Raw genomic sequence first — 18,238 nt, forward strand, 5'->3', positions numbered from 1 at the left:
CACCAAGCAGTAATGCAAAGAAAATTATAAAGCTGGAGTTTGCACATGTTTAATCAGTGAGACTCAGACCTGAGTCAAACTGTACCGAAAGGCTGCCACTGGCCAGGTGTCACAGGCTTACTGATCTCTAATAAATTTATAGATGACTGGATGTAACTTCGTGAAGGAGAACAGGGCAGGCATAACAGATGCCTCAGACTAGGATCCAGTTTTACTTTAAGAGATTATCTACTCTGGAGTGAAAGGAGAACTGCTGAGAAAGAGATTGGGGAAGAGTGGAGGTTTAGAATATTTAGGGAGCCATGTGTAAATTATTAGTCTAGTCATACACAAAATTGCACCAATGTCTCTATAATCAGTGGTGGTGAACCTATGGCACACGTGCCAGAGGGTGCATGCTTAGCCCTCTTTGTGGGCCGGCATGCCATTTGCTGGCAGAGAAGTGCTGTGCAGGGTCATTTTAAGGGGTGGGCAATGCAGCTCACTGCCCAGGGCCAAGTTGCGGATGGGGCAGAAATAGGCGGATGAATAGTGTGCAGCGAATGGGTAAATTAATTCCCATCTCCAGGATCCACAGAGGATGTATGTAACCCATATTCCTACTCCCAAACTTCCTGTTCCTATAGAGCCAGAATGACCCTGGCAGCATAGAGATGAAACACACCCGACAGACAGACTGGTCGTGTGTCCTCGGTGGATCTAGGTGTGGTAGGTCAATTCACCCCTCCCCTGCTGGTCATCTAGCCACCTATAGATCAGGACATCTGGGTACCTATTACTTGGATGGGGGGGCTGTTTATCTGGCTACCGGGGGGGGGGGGGGGGGGATTAACTGGACACCTGTACTGGAGGGTATGGCATCTAGCTATCTATATTGAATGGGAGGTGTCAAACTGCCTATACTTTGGGTGGGGGATGCTTTGGAGGGTAATGTTAAATTTGCTGAAGCTCAGTAAATTCTGCTTTTCTGGCTGTCGATATGGCAGAAAGGAAATTGAAATTCTTGCTTCCATCTCAGACTTAAAGGAGTACTATAAGGGAGTAGGAGAAAAAAAACAACAAGTTGAACTTACCTGGGGCTTCTAATGGTCCCCCACAGACATCCTGTGCCCGCGCAGCAACTCACTGATGCTCTGGTACCAGCCCCTGGTTCACTTCTTGAATTTCCAACGTTAAATTCGGAAAACCGCTGCGCCTGCGCAGACGTGCCCTCGCTTCCGCTGACGTCACCAGGAGTGTATTGCACAGGCCCAGTACAGTCTGCATCTGCGCAGTATGCTCCTGGTGACACCAGTGGGAGAGAGGACACGGCCATGCAGGCGCAGTGGTTTTCAGACTTTAGTCGGAAATTCCAGAAGTGAACCGGAGGTGTGGACAGGAGCATTGGTGAGTGGCAGCGTGGGCACAGGACGTCTGCGGGGAACCGTTAGAAGCCCCAGGTAAGTTCATCTCTTTCTCCCCTACAGTAGTCCTACAGTAGTCCTTTAAGGTGGCCATACACTGGTCGATATGGCCAGCAGATAGATCCCTCTCATTATCTAATCAGAGAGAGGATCTGCTTGTTTTCCTCAACACAGATTTTCAATCGATTTCAGAATTAAATCTTTGAAAATCTGCGTTTCTGCCAGGGTCCCAGAGCACCCCATGGTTCTCACCTGTTCGCCACACCCATGTGGTCCTGGTCTCTGTGTAGTGTAATGCAGGGGACAGACATTAGGGGCACTGTGACCATTAGAGGTCCTTGGTGTCTAGTCCATGCATTACGTCACACAGGCACCCGGGCACAGGAAGAAGCCGTCAGAGAGAAGCAGAGACCGGGACCATCAGAGACCAGGCCATGTGGCAGACAGTGGAGAATACCTGCTTGGTTGCTGAATCAAACGCTTCTAGCGACAAGCACCTGATCCGCCACCGTTTGACTGAAAATTTTCCGCCCAGATCGATCAACCCAATCAATCTATTTTGGCCGGAAACCGCACTATCTGTCTATTGAGCAGGTCAAATGCTGCACAGATTTCTCACAGATTTGATCAGAGTGATCGAATCAGCTCTATATCGATGCGACTAGTGAACAAGCACTTAGTTCAGCTACAAATTAATACAAATCTTAGCCTAGTCTTTCTTCTTTAACTGGTCAGATTTGCAATGTGATGTGCTGGGATTGCTTTATAAACTTTTTGGGAGTGCAATACTGTTTGTTTACAGATTCTTAAAACTTTAGCAAATCCAATCTAATTTCAGCGTGTCTTCTGGGTTACTGAAGGTTGCCTATTAGCAGCTTTTTAAAAATATTTTCTGTGTGGTCTATATGAAAACCTTTTTAAGGGTTGACGAAGAAATTAAAGCGTGTATGGTATGTTTTAGGGATGTTTGTATCTGGGAGGGATGTCTGTGTATTGCTACACTTACTTTTCAGATTTTCGTGGAGCGTGATTGCGGTGCAAGAGGAGAGGGCTACGTTTGAATGTTCAACTAGTATACAAAACGGGGAGCCATCATTTTTAACCTCCTGGAGGGCGCGTGTGAGACCATTTTCTGATGTCAAGTAAATCATCTCCACCACAAGGCCATGATCCTGCAATCGATGGCCTATGGCTGTGGCGTACTCCCTTTAAAAAGACAAAATGAAGGTTATTTGCAAGAGGCAGACGATCTTATTGCAATGATTATTTTGTTTTGTTTTTGCAAATGGGACACAGCAACGAAGTGTGCAAATGTATCACACTGGTAAAATCAACAGAAATAAAACGTTAATTTATGTCAGGAAGCAATATAAATATAAATGTCTGTGTAAACTACACAAATTTATTCATAAAAGAAAAAGGGGAAAAAAAGAAAAGAAGAAAGAAAGTCAGTTCAGAGTATAGGGACAAAAGACAACAAAAGTGCCTACTGTTTAACAAATAATGCAATAGAAGTGTAACTATGTCATGTCTGCTTTTAAATTGATTGATGCATTTATATGTGATCTGTGTTTTCTTGGGATTAGAAGTGTTGTGGGCCGCACTAGTTTCGCAGCATAGGCCATTTAGAATTGTTAGCACAGATTATTTTTATCATGTAAAATGTTATAGTGTAGTGCTTGGTTGAATATACTTTCTGGTTTATAATATTTGTAAATGGTTGTTTTTGGTGTTGCATTTAGAAATCCATGGTATACTAGAGAATATTGGGATACAATTTTCATGTAGTGATCCATTTAGACTTATAGTTTGGTGTATGAATTTACAGACTAGTTGAGCGGTATACATACAGATATGCATAAAATACATATATACAATAAAACACAAACTTTAGCCAATTTAGCTAAATGCTAATTAAAAAAATAAAATTAAAAAAAGCTAAATGCTGCAAGTGTGAATTGGTCTTAAAGGAATTATGAGGTTAAAAAAAAATAAAAAAATAAAAATATGAGTTTCACTTACCTGGGGCTTCTACCAACACCACTAACATACATTTTTACGCATTAGAGGTGTAACGCGTACATTTTTATATATATGTGTTAATGTTCCTGCACCAGCGGGAATGCATAAAAATGTATGCAATGCGGCCCACCGACTCAGAGGCCGACAAAAACTAAACAAGCTGGCGGCGGGGGACTGGAGCAGAAGTGACTACGAGGGCACAGGATGGCTGCATGGGGCTGGTAGAAGCCCCAGGTAAGTGAAACTTTTTTTTTGCCTGATAATTCCTTTAAAGGTAAAGCAAACCTATTACTTTAAGGGGGTAAAAAAGTCAGATACTTAACTCAGTAGACGGAAGCCTCTGGATCCTCCAGAGGCTTCCCACGTTCTCCTATGGATCCTTCAGAGGCTTCCTACGTTCTACTCCAGACCATCACCACTGCCATGGAATCTCTAAAAGTTAACTGTCACAACATCCTGTCTGTGAACAAACATGGCCACACTCTGTAGGCACACTGACAGCCTGTGTCTGCATAGTAGCATGGAGCCCATAGTGCACGACGAAAGAGAAAACGTGCACAAGTGGCTCTATGCTGCTGAGCAGGCCGCCCACGCTCATACACGCACAGGAGCGCAGCCACACAAACCTCTTCGACAAGCCTTTGTCACATAGGTTTGGAGGGCCGTGCTGGATCGGACAGCTCGAGGGGGATGTGAGAAGCCTCTAGATTATCTTTTCTAAGGAGACCATCTACCTGGAACTGTGTTCCTCTGTCTGAGAAGTCCAATGTATGAGGTTTCTAACTTCCAATTTCCCATATCCCCTCTAAAAACATTCTCAGCCCAGCATCTTAGGCTGTAATCTCACAAGAGCAGGGTCTCAACCAGTGTTTGTTTCCATTGAACCTTATCAAATGAACAGCAAAGGCTGTTCTTCCTGAGGCAGCTGAGGAAGTTTAGAATGCCGAGGGAGATACTGACTAGTTTTTATACTGCTACTATTGAATCTGTCCTTTGCACCTCCATCATGGTTTGGTACTCAGGGGAAAACGCAAGAGACAGACAAAAATTCCAGAGAGAGATTATTGCCGCCAAGATGATCATCGGGTCACCTCTACCCCTCTCTGGCCCTCCTCCACAAAATGAAAATGAGGTCCAGGGCCAACAAGATCACACATGACCCCTCCCACCTGGCAATCGCTTCTTCAACCTCCTCCCCTCAGGCTGCAGCTATAGGTTCATCCCCCTCCAAAACCACCAGAGGTAGTAACACCTTCTTCCCCCAGGTGGTCGTCCATCTCAACGAGCTGAGCGCCTACCCATAGGCCGACTTTCATCGGCCGAACTGTACCATTTGCGACTACTCCACGCAGGTCCAGCACAGGGGGGTTGCGATCTGTAATTTTTTCACCGTTACGGTCACATCGGTGTTATTGTTGCTATGCTTATGTTGTTAAAATTATGCTATGTCGTATTTGCACTATGCCAACTGCCATGTGTCCACAAATAATTGCAGTTGTGACGCCTGTCGCACTTGGCAAATAAATGATTCTGATTCTTAACGTGTTACTGGATGTCCTAAATGTACAATGTGTTGAAATACTCGTATCGACTAGTATGTTCCCCACTACAATCTGTTTTGTACTATGTACAGCACTACAGAAGATATTGGTAGGATATAGATATAGATATTAATGAAGTTTATGCTGGCCAGGCAGTTGCAAAATTGTACAACAATACATAGCTATGTCTGAAACCCTGTGTTAAGTTTTTTTTATCAGCTCTAAAAATACAGAAAAAACAAACGAACAAATAAAAACCTGAAAATGAAAACTTGAAATGAAAGAGTTCATCTTGCATGCATTGTGCCTTATCCGTCCTTTACCACACCTTACAAGCTTAGTAAAAGACAGATTAGGTATGGGTTTAGCAGATATGCCCTTATTTAGCAGAAAAAAAAAATATGCACACAGTGGCAGAGTGAAAAGACATAAAAAAAAATATAAATTAAAAACACCTTTTAAACACTAAACGAGCTTTCTAAGAACTTTGTGATTTTAAAAGCTCTTGCTAATGCCATGCTATGCGTGTGTTCTCACTGGAGCAATGTGATTTTGTAATAATACCCCATAGCATTGCATTAGCAAGAGCTTTTAAAATCTCTAGCACCCTTCTAGACTGCTAAACCATTGAACATCAGCCTGCAGTAGAGGTTAGAACTGCTGCCACTAATGACACCATTGTGAGGATCTGTTGTGGCACGGCCAGTAACGAGACAGCTGAGATCAAAGTTTAACTCTGCCATTTGACCCCCACAAAATGGATCAATATATCCTTGGCTAAAAATCAAACTGGAGTAACCATTGTTACACCATTTAATAAGATTTTAACAGAAATCTGAAAAACAAAACTATCACCATCACTAGCTATGTACCAAATGATGCCGCACAGTTCTTCCCACATGCATTAGTAAGCTTTGGGTGCACAGGACTGTCACTAGTTCCCTATGTTCGCTAGTTTTTGGACCACAGGTACTGGCCACTGCCTGCTGTGAGCATTTCAGATGACCTGTCATTTAGAAGCTCTGACCCAGTTCTCTAGCCATTACAATCTGGCTCTCGTCAAAGTTTTTTTTTTTTTTTGCCTTCAGTACACTGTTGCAGAAAACATGTTGCAGAAAACATGACTGTTGCAGAAATCATCAAATATCTTTACAGGTGTAACTAACAAGAGAATCAATATTTACTCCCATCAGTGGCTTAAATCGGCAACAGGCGTGCACACAGGCCAAGATGTGAACAGTACCAGCAATGTAATCATAAGGAAGGTATGCAAGCAGAAGAGGAGGGGATGCAACACACAACTTCTCAATCCCGCTTCATGTAGGACTTACCAGACCATTGTGAAGTAGTTGACGAGCTTGAAGCGAATTGTGGTAAAGCAAGACTGTGCACAGTCATACTCTGTAGCCCCTTTGCCGTCTTTTCTATAGTACACTACTACATATTTTTGGCTGAACAGTAATGTGGTATGACAGGAAGCCCTTAGGTAGCCCTAATTAGGCCATTAGGTGGCCCAGGCATGTGAGTGGACAACAAGGAGCATGCTGGTAGGACGAGTGAGGTAACTAAAACCTTCAAAAAGCATTCTTGCCATTACTCTACAATGGAGGACTTGGGAGAGTTCCTAGCTGGCTAGGGAGAAACAGGAAAAAAAAAAAAAAAAAAAAAAAAGAACACACTACTGGAAGTAATGGAGGACTGCACCACATCAGTTTTCCGCTAAAACTGAGACATGCTCTTCAGGGGGCATCAGAAGGTGCTACGGGGCATAGATGAAGGCAATGCTGTAACCGGGCAAATCACTAATAAGCAGCAGCAGCAGGACAATTAGGATTGTCCTCCCCCTTTCCCTCCATAGAATAAAAGTGGCTGCTGGGTCAAAATCCAAACTGCTCTTCTGTACACTGATCAGGGTAAACTGCCACACAATGCAGTCATAAAAAAGTAAAGTTAACCAGTGCCCAGTGTGAAATGGCCTCACCAAGTACAATGGAGATTATACTGGATTAACATGGCACAAACGATGTCAAGACGAACGCTGTTAAAACAGCACAGGAGATTTGGGTGCAGCCGGCGCCACCATAGGCCGTAACATGAATTACGGCTATAGCAGCGCACAGTGAGTAACTTCGGGGCCATCAGAAGACGGAGAGAAGTAACTTTTAAAACACTGTAATTCGGCCTCTAGCGATAGCTGGAAGCCAAATTACATCATTCCCCACCATCCACATTGACCTGGAGGTAGAATAGAAATTTAAGCCGCCGGGATTTGTGAAGGAGCAGGGTAAGGAGTATATTGGCTTTATCCTGTGCCCAAGTCTCCCGGCTTTTTTTTATAGGTATGCCTGTCAAACACCCGAGGCTTTGTTTCCACAAGCTGCAATTCACAGGCTGCGCAAGTCTCAGAAATCGAAACAGCATCTAAGCTAGTGCGAATTTGCATCCAAATTCCCCTGCTGTGCCAATGTGCGGCAATGGGGATTCAGATGCGATCTAAGGAAAAATGTCATTTCGGATCTCAATTTGCATGCAGGAAAAAAAATAGCAAATTGCACCATGTGTAAACTCCGCTTAAAGCGGAATATAACCCTGCATTTCAACTTTGCTCTAAAACATTATTTACAGCATATTATATGCAACCAGCATTTTTATTTTACTAGACCAGCATTGGAAGGGTTACACACAGAGCTTTAAAGTTCCGTGGATAGAAATGCAGAGGCATCCGAAGTTTAGATAGATACATTTAAGTAAACACAATGTAACAAGTGTGGAATGTGACACACACTCTCTGACAGTGCAGGAGCTGAAGGACAGCCAGAGTGTGTAACATTCACCACTTGTTACATTGTGTTTACTTAAATGTATCTATCTAAACTTCGGATGCGTCTGCATTTCTATCCATGGAACTTCAAAGCTCTGTGTGTAACCCTTTCAATGCTGGTGTAGTAAAAGAAAAATGCTGGTTGCATATAATATGCTGTAAATAATGTTTTAGAGCAAAGTTGGAATGCAGGGTTATATTCCGCTTTAAGTGTGGACCAGGAAAATATGAACATGATGGTTCTCAAAGGAGGTCAACTCACACTACAAAGTTTGCACCGGGTGGGTTTGCAAAACAATATGCGCTGCAAAGGTTCTAGTGGCACTTACTAGTTATATGACCAGAGTATATGTACTCCTACTGTACAGTACTTTTAACCAAACTTTCTGTGAACAAACAATTGTTTTAAATATCAGAGATCAGCCTTACTGTCTTTACTACTGTACTCTGGGAGTACTTACATTTGTTCTTTGGTGATGGCCACTATCACACAGTCTGAAGGTCTCTCCTTGTGATATTCATCTTGTATCTGCTGGTAAAACTGCAAATAAAGCTTCTCTCTGCGATCATCAGAGCTGAATTGTTTACCTATAGAAAGAATACCGAGGTAAGGAAGATTGTTGATATTAATGAAAATTGCTTCTCAAAAAGCTGGAGCAGTGTACAAAAAATTGGATTGCTGTTGAAAAAAAACACGATTGGTAGTTTGAGCAAAACCCAAAATTAAGCAAGAGATACTAGTTACAAGGTTGATAAGTGAAGATAAACCATCTAGAACCACAGTGGCAGAGAGTACATGCTCAGTGGGGTTAATATGCTCCACATAGTCCTCTTTACAGATCATCTTCTGTTTGCCTGCTTCCTCCTTTCAGTGACATACTTTAACAGTGACTATATAGCATATTTTTTCAGAATATAAGACGCACTTTTTCTCCCCAAAATTTTGGGCAGAAAAGTAGGTGTGTCTTATATGCTAAAGATACAAAAAAAATCAATGCAGAGTGCGCAGGGAAGCTGAACCGCCGCTATACATTACCTGATCCTGCAGCCGCGGTCCTCCACCTGGCTGTCGGCGATCCTCTTCAGCATCATCCTTTCCTCCTGGGTCCCGCAGCGCGATCCTCTTCAGTGGCAGCGGTAGGCAGGGACACCGGCCGTCCTACAGCTGTGCAGAGCCGCCGGGGTCCGCTGGGCCATCTTCATAAACACCGCCGGGGTCCGCTGGGCCATCTTCATAAACACCGCCGGGGTCCGCTGGGCCATCTTCATAAACACCGCCGGGGTCCGCTGGGCCATCTTCACAAACACCGCCGGAGTTCGCTGGTCGCCGCCTCCATACACATGACGTCATGCATGACCCCTGGCGCACGTGCGCGGCTAGTGCACAGAACTTGCGTGTATGGAGGCGGTGCATTCCCGCTGGAATGACGGAGGTCTACTAGCGACGATCGCCGCTAGCAGACTGGTAGACGGCGAATTTACATTGTACAGCGCTGCGATCTATGGCAGCGCTGTACTAGGGACAGCCGGGACACTTGGCTGTCCTCTGGAGAGGCTCAGAGAGCGATCGGCTCTAAAAGGCTGATCGCTCTGATTGGCTTTCGGGGGGAGGGATAAATAAATAATTGTTTCTATTATTTAAAAAAGAGAAAGAAAGAAAACTGAAAAATAAGTGAAAAAAACTGCAGCAGCGATCAAAACCCACCAACAGAGAGCTCTGTTGGTGGGCAGAAAATATTGAGGGGGAGGATTCATTTATGTGCTCGGTTGTGTGGCTCTGCAGCAAGCCATTAAAGCTGCAGAGTACTCATTTGTAAAACAAAATAGCCTGGTCACTAGGGGTGTGTAATCCTCATACTGAAGTGTCCTCGTGGTATGATGTATGGTTTAAAGAAATGCCAAAGGGGAAAAAAAATAACTTAAAAAAATAAGCGTTCTGAGCTAGCTGTAGTTATCCAGAAGAGATGATTTAATGTGTCATAAATTAAGGTAAAGAGGCTGGCCCTTTGCATCACTCATGCAAATTGCTTTCCATACATTGGCACATACTGTATGGCCCTAAAGGCCTGAGTCATTTGATACAAAGTACAACTACTGTATCCTATATTTGGTAATGCTAGATCATTGTGATCTTCTATAAAATTATACAGTATTGTATCATATACAATTTATTTTGTTCATGAATATGACAAGACTTCTTTGACTAAAAAAAAAAATATAACTAAAAAAATTAAGTTAACTTGCAAGAATCCATCTAGTAAATGTACATTTTAAAGTACCAGCCAAGATACTTTTTACATAGATAAGTATATTATGCCAGTGTTTGAAAGTAAACTGGAATGCTTGTAGAAAACCTACAACGTCTCAAAACATAAATTAACTATTTTCCTGACAAAATGGACCTTAAAGGGGTTCTCCAGTAACTACAAAAAAGGTAAAACTGCCACTTACCTGGGGCTTCTATCGGCCCCTTGCAGCTGGAATGTACCACGGTCTCCTCCGATGCGCCATTCCCCGTCGCCGGCACCGGGCTAATTATTCGTCTAACTAAACGAATAGAACTGCTCCCGCGCACGTCAGCGGTACCTTACTGCGCAGGCACAGTACAAAGTTTTTTTCATACTGCGCAGTAAGGTCCCGCTGACGCGCACGGGAGGGATCACGTATGCGGCCACGAAGTTCTATTTGTCTAGTTAATAATTAGCCCGGTGTCGGCACGGGGAACAGCGCATCGGAGGAGGACGGCGCGAGACATTCCAGCTGCAGGGGGCCGATAGAAGCCCCAGGTAAGTGGCAGTTTTTTTTTTTTTGTAGGTACCGGAGAACCCCTTTAAAAGGGAATCTGAAGTGAAAATAAACGAATGATATAATGATTCCGTTATCTATGCAAAACTTTATCTATGCAAAGGAGCTTCTCTGAGCTATCCGACCAAGCTTTTGCCGTCTACAGTGCTGTTTTCTGAAGCACTTATCTCAACCTGTCTCCCACGGTTTCTTGTTTGTTGTAGGGCCAGTTTCCACTAGCGCGGAAACCGGTCTGAATTCAGAGTTTCCCTGCAGCCAAACCGCACGGGGAAACTCTGCCTTAGGAAACTCGCAGCTGCGCACGGTGGCTAGTGGAAACGGGCTCTTAAGGTTTTACTGCAGGAAAGTTCAAAGGATCATTAGCTCTGCTTTGTTTCATAGTTTAAGATTTGCAGTTTACAAACTACTCTGTATTTTAGAGAATGATGCAATATTATTAAAGAAAAAAAAAAAAAAAAAAAAAAAAAAAAAAAAGCTATATAACTAAATAAAAATATGAGACTTTTCTTTGCTACTAATGTTCTATGAAATATCTATACTACACATACAATTCATTGTATAAGAAGTTTTTTTTTTTTTTCTAGTATAGGTTTATTTTATATAGTCTCTGCCCCCTTAAGGACCAGAGACTGCTGACTAGGCCTGAAAGATAAATCGAATTTAAACCGAAATCGCGATCACCAGGATCACAATTTCGGAATCGTCAATATGGCAATTATCGCGATCACATTTCCACATGGGGGAAGTTTGAAGAAGTGGCTTCAAACTTCCCCAAAGTCCCGGTGTGTGCGGACCGCTGCTTTGGACATACCTTCCGCACGAGTCAAAACGCTGTCTGTCCTCTATTGCGGTCTGCCGGCTCTTGTGCTTGGCAAAACTCTGGGTTCCTGTATGTCACATGACATACAGGAAGTAATCCCTGCATTAGAGCCCGCAGGAGGCGAAGTGGATGAACGGGCATTGCTGGACTTGTGCTGGAAGCTATGTCCAGTATTAATGCAGCTTGGAGGACAGAGGAGGCACAGAGACACACAGAGGAGGCACAGAGAGAGTACAGAGAGAGACACACACAGAGAAACAGAGCAGACACAAAGGGGGCAAGAGAGACACAGAAGAGGCATAAAGGGGCACAAAGAGACAGGGGGACAGAGGGGGAAGAAAGCTTGATTTGAAGGAAATCGTGAATCGAAATCGCAATTTCAGACAGAAATCGCTCAATTCAATTTTTTCCTAAAATCGTTTAGGCCTACTGCTGACACGGTAAATTGCTGCCTCCCGACGAATCGCTGCACATATCCAATCGCTCTCGCCGGTCACGACCCTGCCCCATCGCCGCAGGCTCCTCTCATAGAGACGGCAGAGTGTTGACAGCCGGTCAGGAGCCGCTTTCATTGGCTCCTGACGCTGTCTATTAATGGGAGCCAATAGGATTGGCTCTCCGTGATCACATGGTCAGGGGCCAATGAAAGTGGCTCTTGAGCTGCTCACAGAGCTTGCGGAAGGGTGCAGAACAGCGAGATTGGCGGGGACAATCATTGCGACATTGATCTACGTCCAGTCAGAACCGCAGCACCACATGCTCCGGAACCAGTTAAGGAATATTATTATTATTATTATTCATTGTATTTATTTGTATGTGCAAAGTATGCTTTAGACTTTAGGCCTCATTCACATTGGGTGCGTTCAGAAACGTAAGAGCATGATTAAAAAATGCATGCGTTGATGCGCGTTTCAATGCGTTTTTTAAGTGGACCCATGCAATTTACATGCGCTTAAATGCGTTAACGAGGCCTTATAATCCCTTTAAATTAGCATTTCAGTCACACAAGAACACTATATAGTAGTAACAAACCTTCTAAACTTGCATTATTGAACTAAAAGGAAAGGGGTAAGGGAGGGGGAGGGGCAGAAGTAGCATGTAGTTGATTTGCTTACTGTCCTGGGAATATTGGTATCTCTCACAATATTCCTCTGTCCCAGTAGTATAATTATGTTTCTTCCCAAACAATTCTTCAAAGCTGTTAAGAGAAAACAAGTTTTATTCATAAATATAAGTAATATTCATAAAGTAAAAGATGTAGTTATTTAAAGGATCACTATCGCGAAAAATTGTAAAATTGAAATACATGTAAACACAGTACAAATAAGAAGTAGGTTTCAGAGTAAAATGAGGCATAAATGACTTTCCTATCTTCCTGTTGCTTACAGTAGGTAGTAGAGATCTCATAGAATCGACAACTTTTGCATAGTCCAGCTCTTCATGGGGGATTCTCAGCATGGCTTTTTTTCATTATAAAGACTCCCTGAAGGGAGAGAAGACTCTGCTGACCTATAGCAGTAGTACTGGCCCCAAAGAGCAAGGGCCCTTCCCCACTTGTGCAATGCCGATTGAGTTTTCAGCAATGCACAGTGATGCAATCTCCAGGGACATCAAAAGTGTATAGATTGCACTGTCTGAGGTGTATCCATTCGTTGCGATTCACTACAGCATTACAACGTATAGTTGCAGACAAAAATCTCTTCATAACTAGGGTTATACAGGTGGCAGCCATTGGCAATTCCTCCTTTGCCGGACACCATCTACTCCACCAGTTTGCAGGATTCTGTCCCGGCAATTTGAAAGGAAGGGAGGGGTTCCTCCAACAAATGTAAAATATTTTATATGTGTCATCATGCAGCTGAAAAAGGGCTGCTATTTATTATAATTTAGAAAATAGATTTTATTTCTGAAATCTTGTATTTTTAATTTGGGTCCACTTTAACAGTGGAAAATGCACACTGTAGCATTATTTCAGAGTGAAATATATTCACCATAAATTGTGATAGGAACATAATTTAAGTTGTGTGATAAATAGTAGAAATAGCCAAACAAAACCTGTGTTTTGTAATCTACAGTAGCTCTCCATTTTTAAACTGGAATATGTAAAACTGAGAAATGTGGTTTTTTTCAATTTTTCCCCCTCTTTCCATTAAAATGCATAGAAAAAAATTGTTTGAGGGAAAAAAAATGCCATACAATGAAAGTCTAGTTTGTCTTGAAAAAAAAAATATATTTCATTTAGGTGTCATAAGTAGGGATAAAGTTGATGCCAATTAAATAGAGACATAGCTAAAATGTAGAAAAACTGCTCTGGTCCACAAGGGGGAAACAAGGTCTGGATGCAAAGTGGATAAATACTATGTCCCCTCTGAGTTGTAGCAACATGGTGGAAGAAGCATTTCAAGGTCCGGCACTCGAATTACACTTTAAGGCCTGGTGCACACCAAAAACCGCTAGCAGATCCGCAAAATACTAGCAGATTTTGAAACGCTTTTTGTTATTTTTCTATGGCGTTTTGCTAGAGTTTTGCAGATTGCTGCTGCGGTTTTCAGTATAGTAGATTTCATATATTGTTACAGTAAAGCTGTTACTGAACAGCTTCTGTAACAAAAACGCCGGCAAAACCGCTCTGAACAGGCGTTTTTCAGAGCGGTTTGCGTATTTCCTATACTTAACATTGAGGCAGAAACGCACCCGCAATCCAAAAAATGCCTCACCCAGGCATTTTTCGTTTCTGCAAAACGCCTCCTGCTCTGTTGTGAACCACCCCATTGAGATACATTGACCAAGCGGATCCGCAGCCGCAAGCGGCTGCAGAAACGCTGAAAAAGCCGCTCGGTGTGCACCAGCCCTAAATCCTGCTGTGCCGTTATAGACGTGTTAACATTAGGTCTATGGCGGCACTCAGGTCAGGCCAAAATTAAGGCAGGTAACACACTTGACTTTCAGTTTTCCGCACGCATTTTTTCTGCATACTTTTTCTGCACACCAAATGTGTTTCCATGCAGGAAAACACGCGCGTTTTTTTTCACAGCAGCTAATGTAATTGATAGAGAAAACTGCCAAAATGTGCATAGTCATCATGCAGAATGCCAGGTTTTTTTCTGCATGCGAACAACACAGTAAGTGTGAACTAGCACATTGATTAACATGAGTTCTCAGTTTTTCTGTGCAGAAAACGTGTACGAAAACTGTCAAGTGTGTTCCCTGCCTTATGCTTCCACAGTGAGGAGGGTTAAGCTGCCGCTTGCCTGCAAACAACAATAGCCATCAGACATGTACCCAGACAGACATCAGACATGTACCATCAATGTATTCCATTGCTAAAGGGCAGTCAAAAGGGGATTTATAGAGGGTCTGAGGCGGGCTCATAAAATTAAAAAAAATCCTAGGCTACCTGATCTGGGGGAGCTGAGCGGATCAGGTAGCCGCTCTACTCTGGGCCGCAATGGCCCACTTTCACTTTCGTGACCTCTGGGTAATGAAAGGTTCACTCTCTCATTCACAGTAGTCAGGGAGCTGGGGAAGCGGCAGGCGGCAGAGCCAGGAAGAGAGAGCTGCCCAATGGCAGCTCCGGAAATCCTGCAGAAGCGCCCATGGCGGGTGTTTTGAACAGGGAATCCCTCTCCCACACATTTACCTTTAAGTTAGTGACAAATATGGTTGTTAATCTTGGGGGGCTATAGCGCGGGGGGTGGGGAGGGGGGCAGTGTGGGGACACAGAGGCATGTCATGAGACAGAGAAAATGCATGTGTCCCATCTGCCCCCCCCCCCCAATTAAAAACACACTAAGTTTTCTTTAAAAGCGGACCTGAAGGGGGAGGGGGGGTAAAAAAGAAAGAAAAAGATTCACTTACCTGGGGCTTCTCCCAGCCCCCTGCAGCCATTCTGTCTCGTGTCGGTACTCAAAAATCCTCCAGTCCCCTGCCGCGGCTCCGTTTCTTCATCAGCACCTTACAAGTCAACGGCCACTGCGCGAACAAGGAAGCGCAGGCGCAGTGGACGGCGAACAGTGAAAGAGAAAGTGAGTCGCAGCAAGGGACCGGAGGATTGTTCCAGGTATGCGGACACAGGACAGCTACAGAGTGCTGGCAGAAGTCCCAGGTAAATTAATTTTTTTATTTTAATAATCTTCAGGTCCGCTTTAAGTATAAATAAACACGGACTTTGTTTGCAGCAAAGGAACAGGTGCGAGGAGTCCGATTGATAGTGAAGGGACAGAGGAGTGGTCTTTACAAAGACTTAAGGCGTGGTCTGTCCAATGAATTTGCAATGCTAAAGGAACTACAGGGCCCAGTCCTCCAAGTACTTTCAGCATATTTATATATTAAAAAAAAAAAAATACTGCCGCGCAATACCTTGTGTTGCTAAGTAATGTAAATTCATGATCATATGCGTTAAAAATTAGGGCTTTAAACCAAGTTGTAAACACTAAGGGTTGGTTCACACTGCAAGAGTTTTTTTTCAAAGAGTTTGTGATTTTAAAAAGCTCTTGCTAATGTAATGCTGTGTGTATTTCTCACTTGAGCAGCCCATATTGAGATTATCACAAAAATGTTTTCCAACACACGCTTTATGCACTTGGTGTTTCCTACTGGTTTGAAGCTATCCTCACTGGTTTTATGACACTGCAATGGGGATAATCTGATAGTTATAAAGGGTGCAAACATGCTTGGCTAGAACAAAGACACAAATACAGAATGCATGACCCTCACCTGTTTTGATCTTCCACGTCTCTGGGAAAAAGTTCAGAGAATGTGGTTTTCTGGCTCGACTTGTAGGGATTAATGCTAAAAGGAGATAAAAACAATTATACCTTAAGGTGTAAATATATATTTTAACAGATGAATATAAAATGTAAACATCAATTTCTGAAAAGTTAACTATGAAATATGCAAGAAATCACATCTGATGTGGCCTGCAAAGAGAAAAACCATGATATAGAAGGAATACATACACAGACTCAAAGGCATCCGAACACCTTATTTTGAAGAAAAAAAAAAAAGTGTGTGTGTGTGTGTGTGTGTGTGTGTGTGTGTGTGTGTGTGTGTGTGTGTGTACACCTTCCCCTGAGTGAGGGACATACATGATGTGGGCTTGTGAGGGGCAACATTGCTTTACTTGCCTACAGGGGGAAGGAGCTGCTCCATTGCCGTCGCATGCCCCCCCCCCCCCCCCCCCCCATCTATACTAGGGCATCAGTCTTGCTGCTGTTGGTGGTGCAGAAGGTTTAGCACCAGCAGTGATGTCAAGTGCCCCTGGCCGCTGCGGTGAGTACTGGGAGGTGTAGTCAACTAATGTGTGCACATCTCCTGGCAATTTCACACAAGTGACCTTGAAACACTAATGAGTAATAGGACCACTGGGAAGGTAAAATGTCTAATTGGCGAGAATTTTGACATTCTTCACTTAGGAGTTTATTCACTTTTGTTGCCAGCTGTTTAAACATTAAAATGGCTGTGTGCCGAGTTATTTTGATGGGACAGCAAATTTACAGTTATACAATCTGTACACAGACTACGTTGTATCAAGCCGGGATAGATTCAGTGTTGTCCCAAGAAAAGGTGTAATAAAATATTTACAAAAATTTGAGGTGTACTCATTTTTGTGAAATACTGCACATTGTCTTATATTTCCAAAGTAACCACACAAAGTTAAAGTGAACCTGCACCCCCCCCCCCCCCCCCCAAAAGGTACTAACCTAGGTAGAGGGAAGCCAGAGGCCCTCTTAACCCTCCTGGCGGTCTAAAAAATTCCGCCAGGAGGCAGCGCAGCAGTTTTTTTTTTTTCCTTATATCATGTAGCGAGCCCAGGGCTCGATTTCCTGGAGGGCTTCCCCCGCCGCCATGGCGATGGGGCGGGATGACGTCACCGACGTCATTGGGAGTCCCGATCCACCCCTCAGCGCTGCCTGGCACTGATTGGCCAGGCAGCACACGGGGTCTGGAATGGGGGGGGACCGCAAGGCGCGACGGATAGCGGCGATCGAGCGCGCGGCGGCGTTTGGTGTGCTAATGCAGCTAGCAAAGTGCTAGCTGCGTGCAGCAAAATTTTTTTTTAAACAAATCGGCCGAGCATGGCCGGAGAAAACTTCCTGCACGGCTTACCCCGTACGTTCGGGGTTACCGCCAAGGAGGTTAAGTAACTTTTTTCTGTGTTTTTTTTTATAAATCAAGGTGTTAATCAAGCTCCAACAAACATCTCTGAATCACAGACTAAAATTTTTTAAGCCATGGGGGGGGGGGGGGGCTAAGCAAAAGCACCCTCCCTCAGAAAACCTAGTTGACCAAAATGCAAATAAATGGACTTTCTACTATTTATTATTGGAAATACAGGTAAGTTTTTTATTTTTTTGCTTTTTTTTTTTATGCTTTTGGAAATTGGCTCCTGAAAGAGTCACGGACGCTGTGTCGTCAGTGTGACAGCAGAGAGATCGGGTGCAGCGATATGGACAGCTTTGGGAATGGCAAAAGAAGAGGACAGCATGGTGGGGATAATTGAAAACTACACCTGGGCAGGAGTAACAGCTCCTCCCAAACAGGGGCGTAGATGTCAACCAAGGTCCGGAAGCTGTTTAAAAAAAAAAAGCCATCTACTGTATCAGCTGGAGCTGATGAAACGTTTCACATTTTAACCACCGTTACAGTAAACACGCTTTCTGAAGCTGCAAATTAAAACTTTCTTTCCTCCATACTGAAATGTGTGCTCTAAAATGTTATTTAATTTTTTTGTCTGAATTTAAAGTGAACAAAATTTTACATGATTTTCTTTATGGACCCTTTATATATTTATACATAGTGATTAGGCATGGCCAATGAAATGCTG

At 43.4% G+C, this 18,238-nt stretch overlaps 1 protein-coding gene across 3 annotated transcripts in view; it reads right to left on the bottom strand.

The window, feature by feature from the left end:
* The window catches only part of LOC137538768 (nuclear receptor coactivator 5-like), a 67,314-nt gene that overhangs the window by 22,872 nt on the left and 26,204 nt on the right, over nucleotides 1-18,238 (bottom strand). For all 3 annotated transcript variants that reach the window (XM_068261079.1, XM_068261078.1, XM_068261080.1), the window contains 4 exons: nucleotides 16,129-16,203; nucleotides 12,528-12,610; nucleotides 8,249-8,375; nucleotides 2,410-2,609 (listed from right to left, as the gene is read on the bottom strand). In XM_068261079.1, coding sequence (XP_068117180.1) covers nucleotides 2,410-2,609; nucleotides 8,249-8,375; nucleotides 12,528-12,610; nucleotides 16,129-16,203 — 485 coding nt within the window. The remainder of the gene's footprint in view (nucleotides 1-2,409; nucleotides 2,610-8,248; nucleotides 8,376-12,527; nucleotides 12,611-16,128; nucleotides 16,204-18,238) is intronic.

Source organism: Hyperolius riggenbachi, chromosome 11 (assembly GCF_040937935.1).
Source record: "Hyperolius riggenbachi isolate aHypRig1 chromosome 11, aHypRig1.pri, whole genome shotgun sequence".
In the NCBI taxonomy this organism is placed as follows: domain Eukaryota; kingdom Metazoa; phylum Chordata; class Amphibia; order Anura; family Hyperoliidae; genus Hyperolius; species Hyperolius riggenbachi.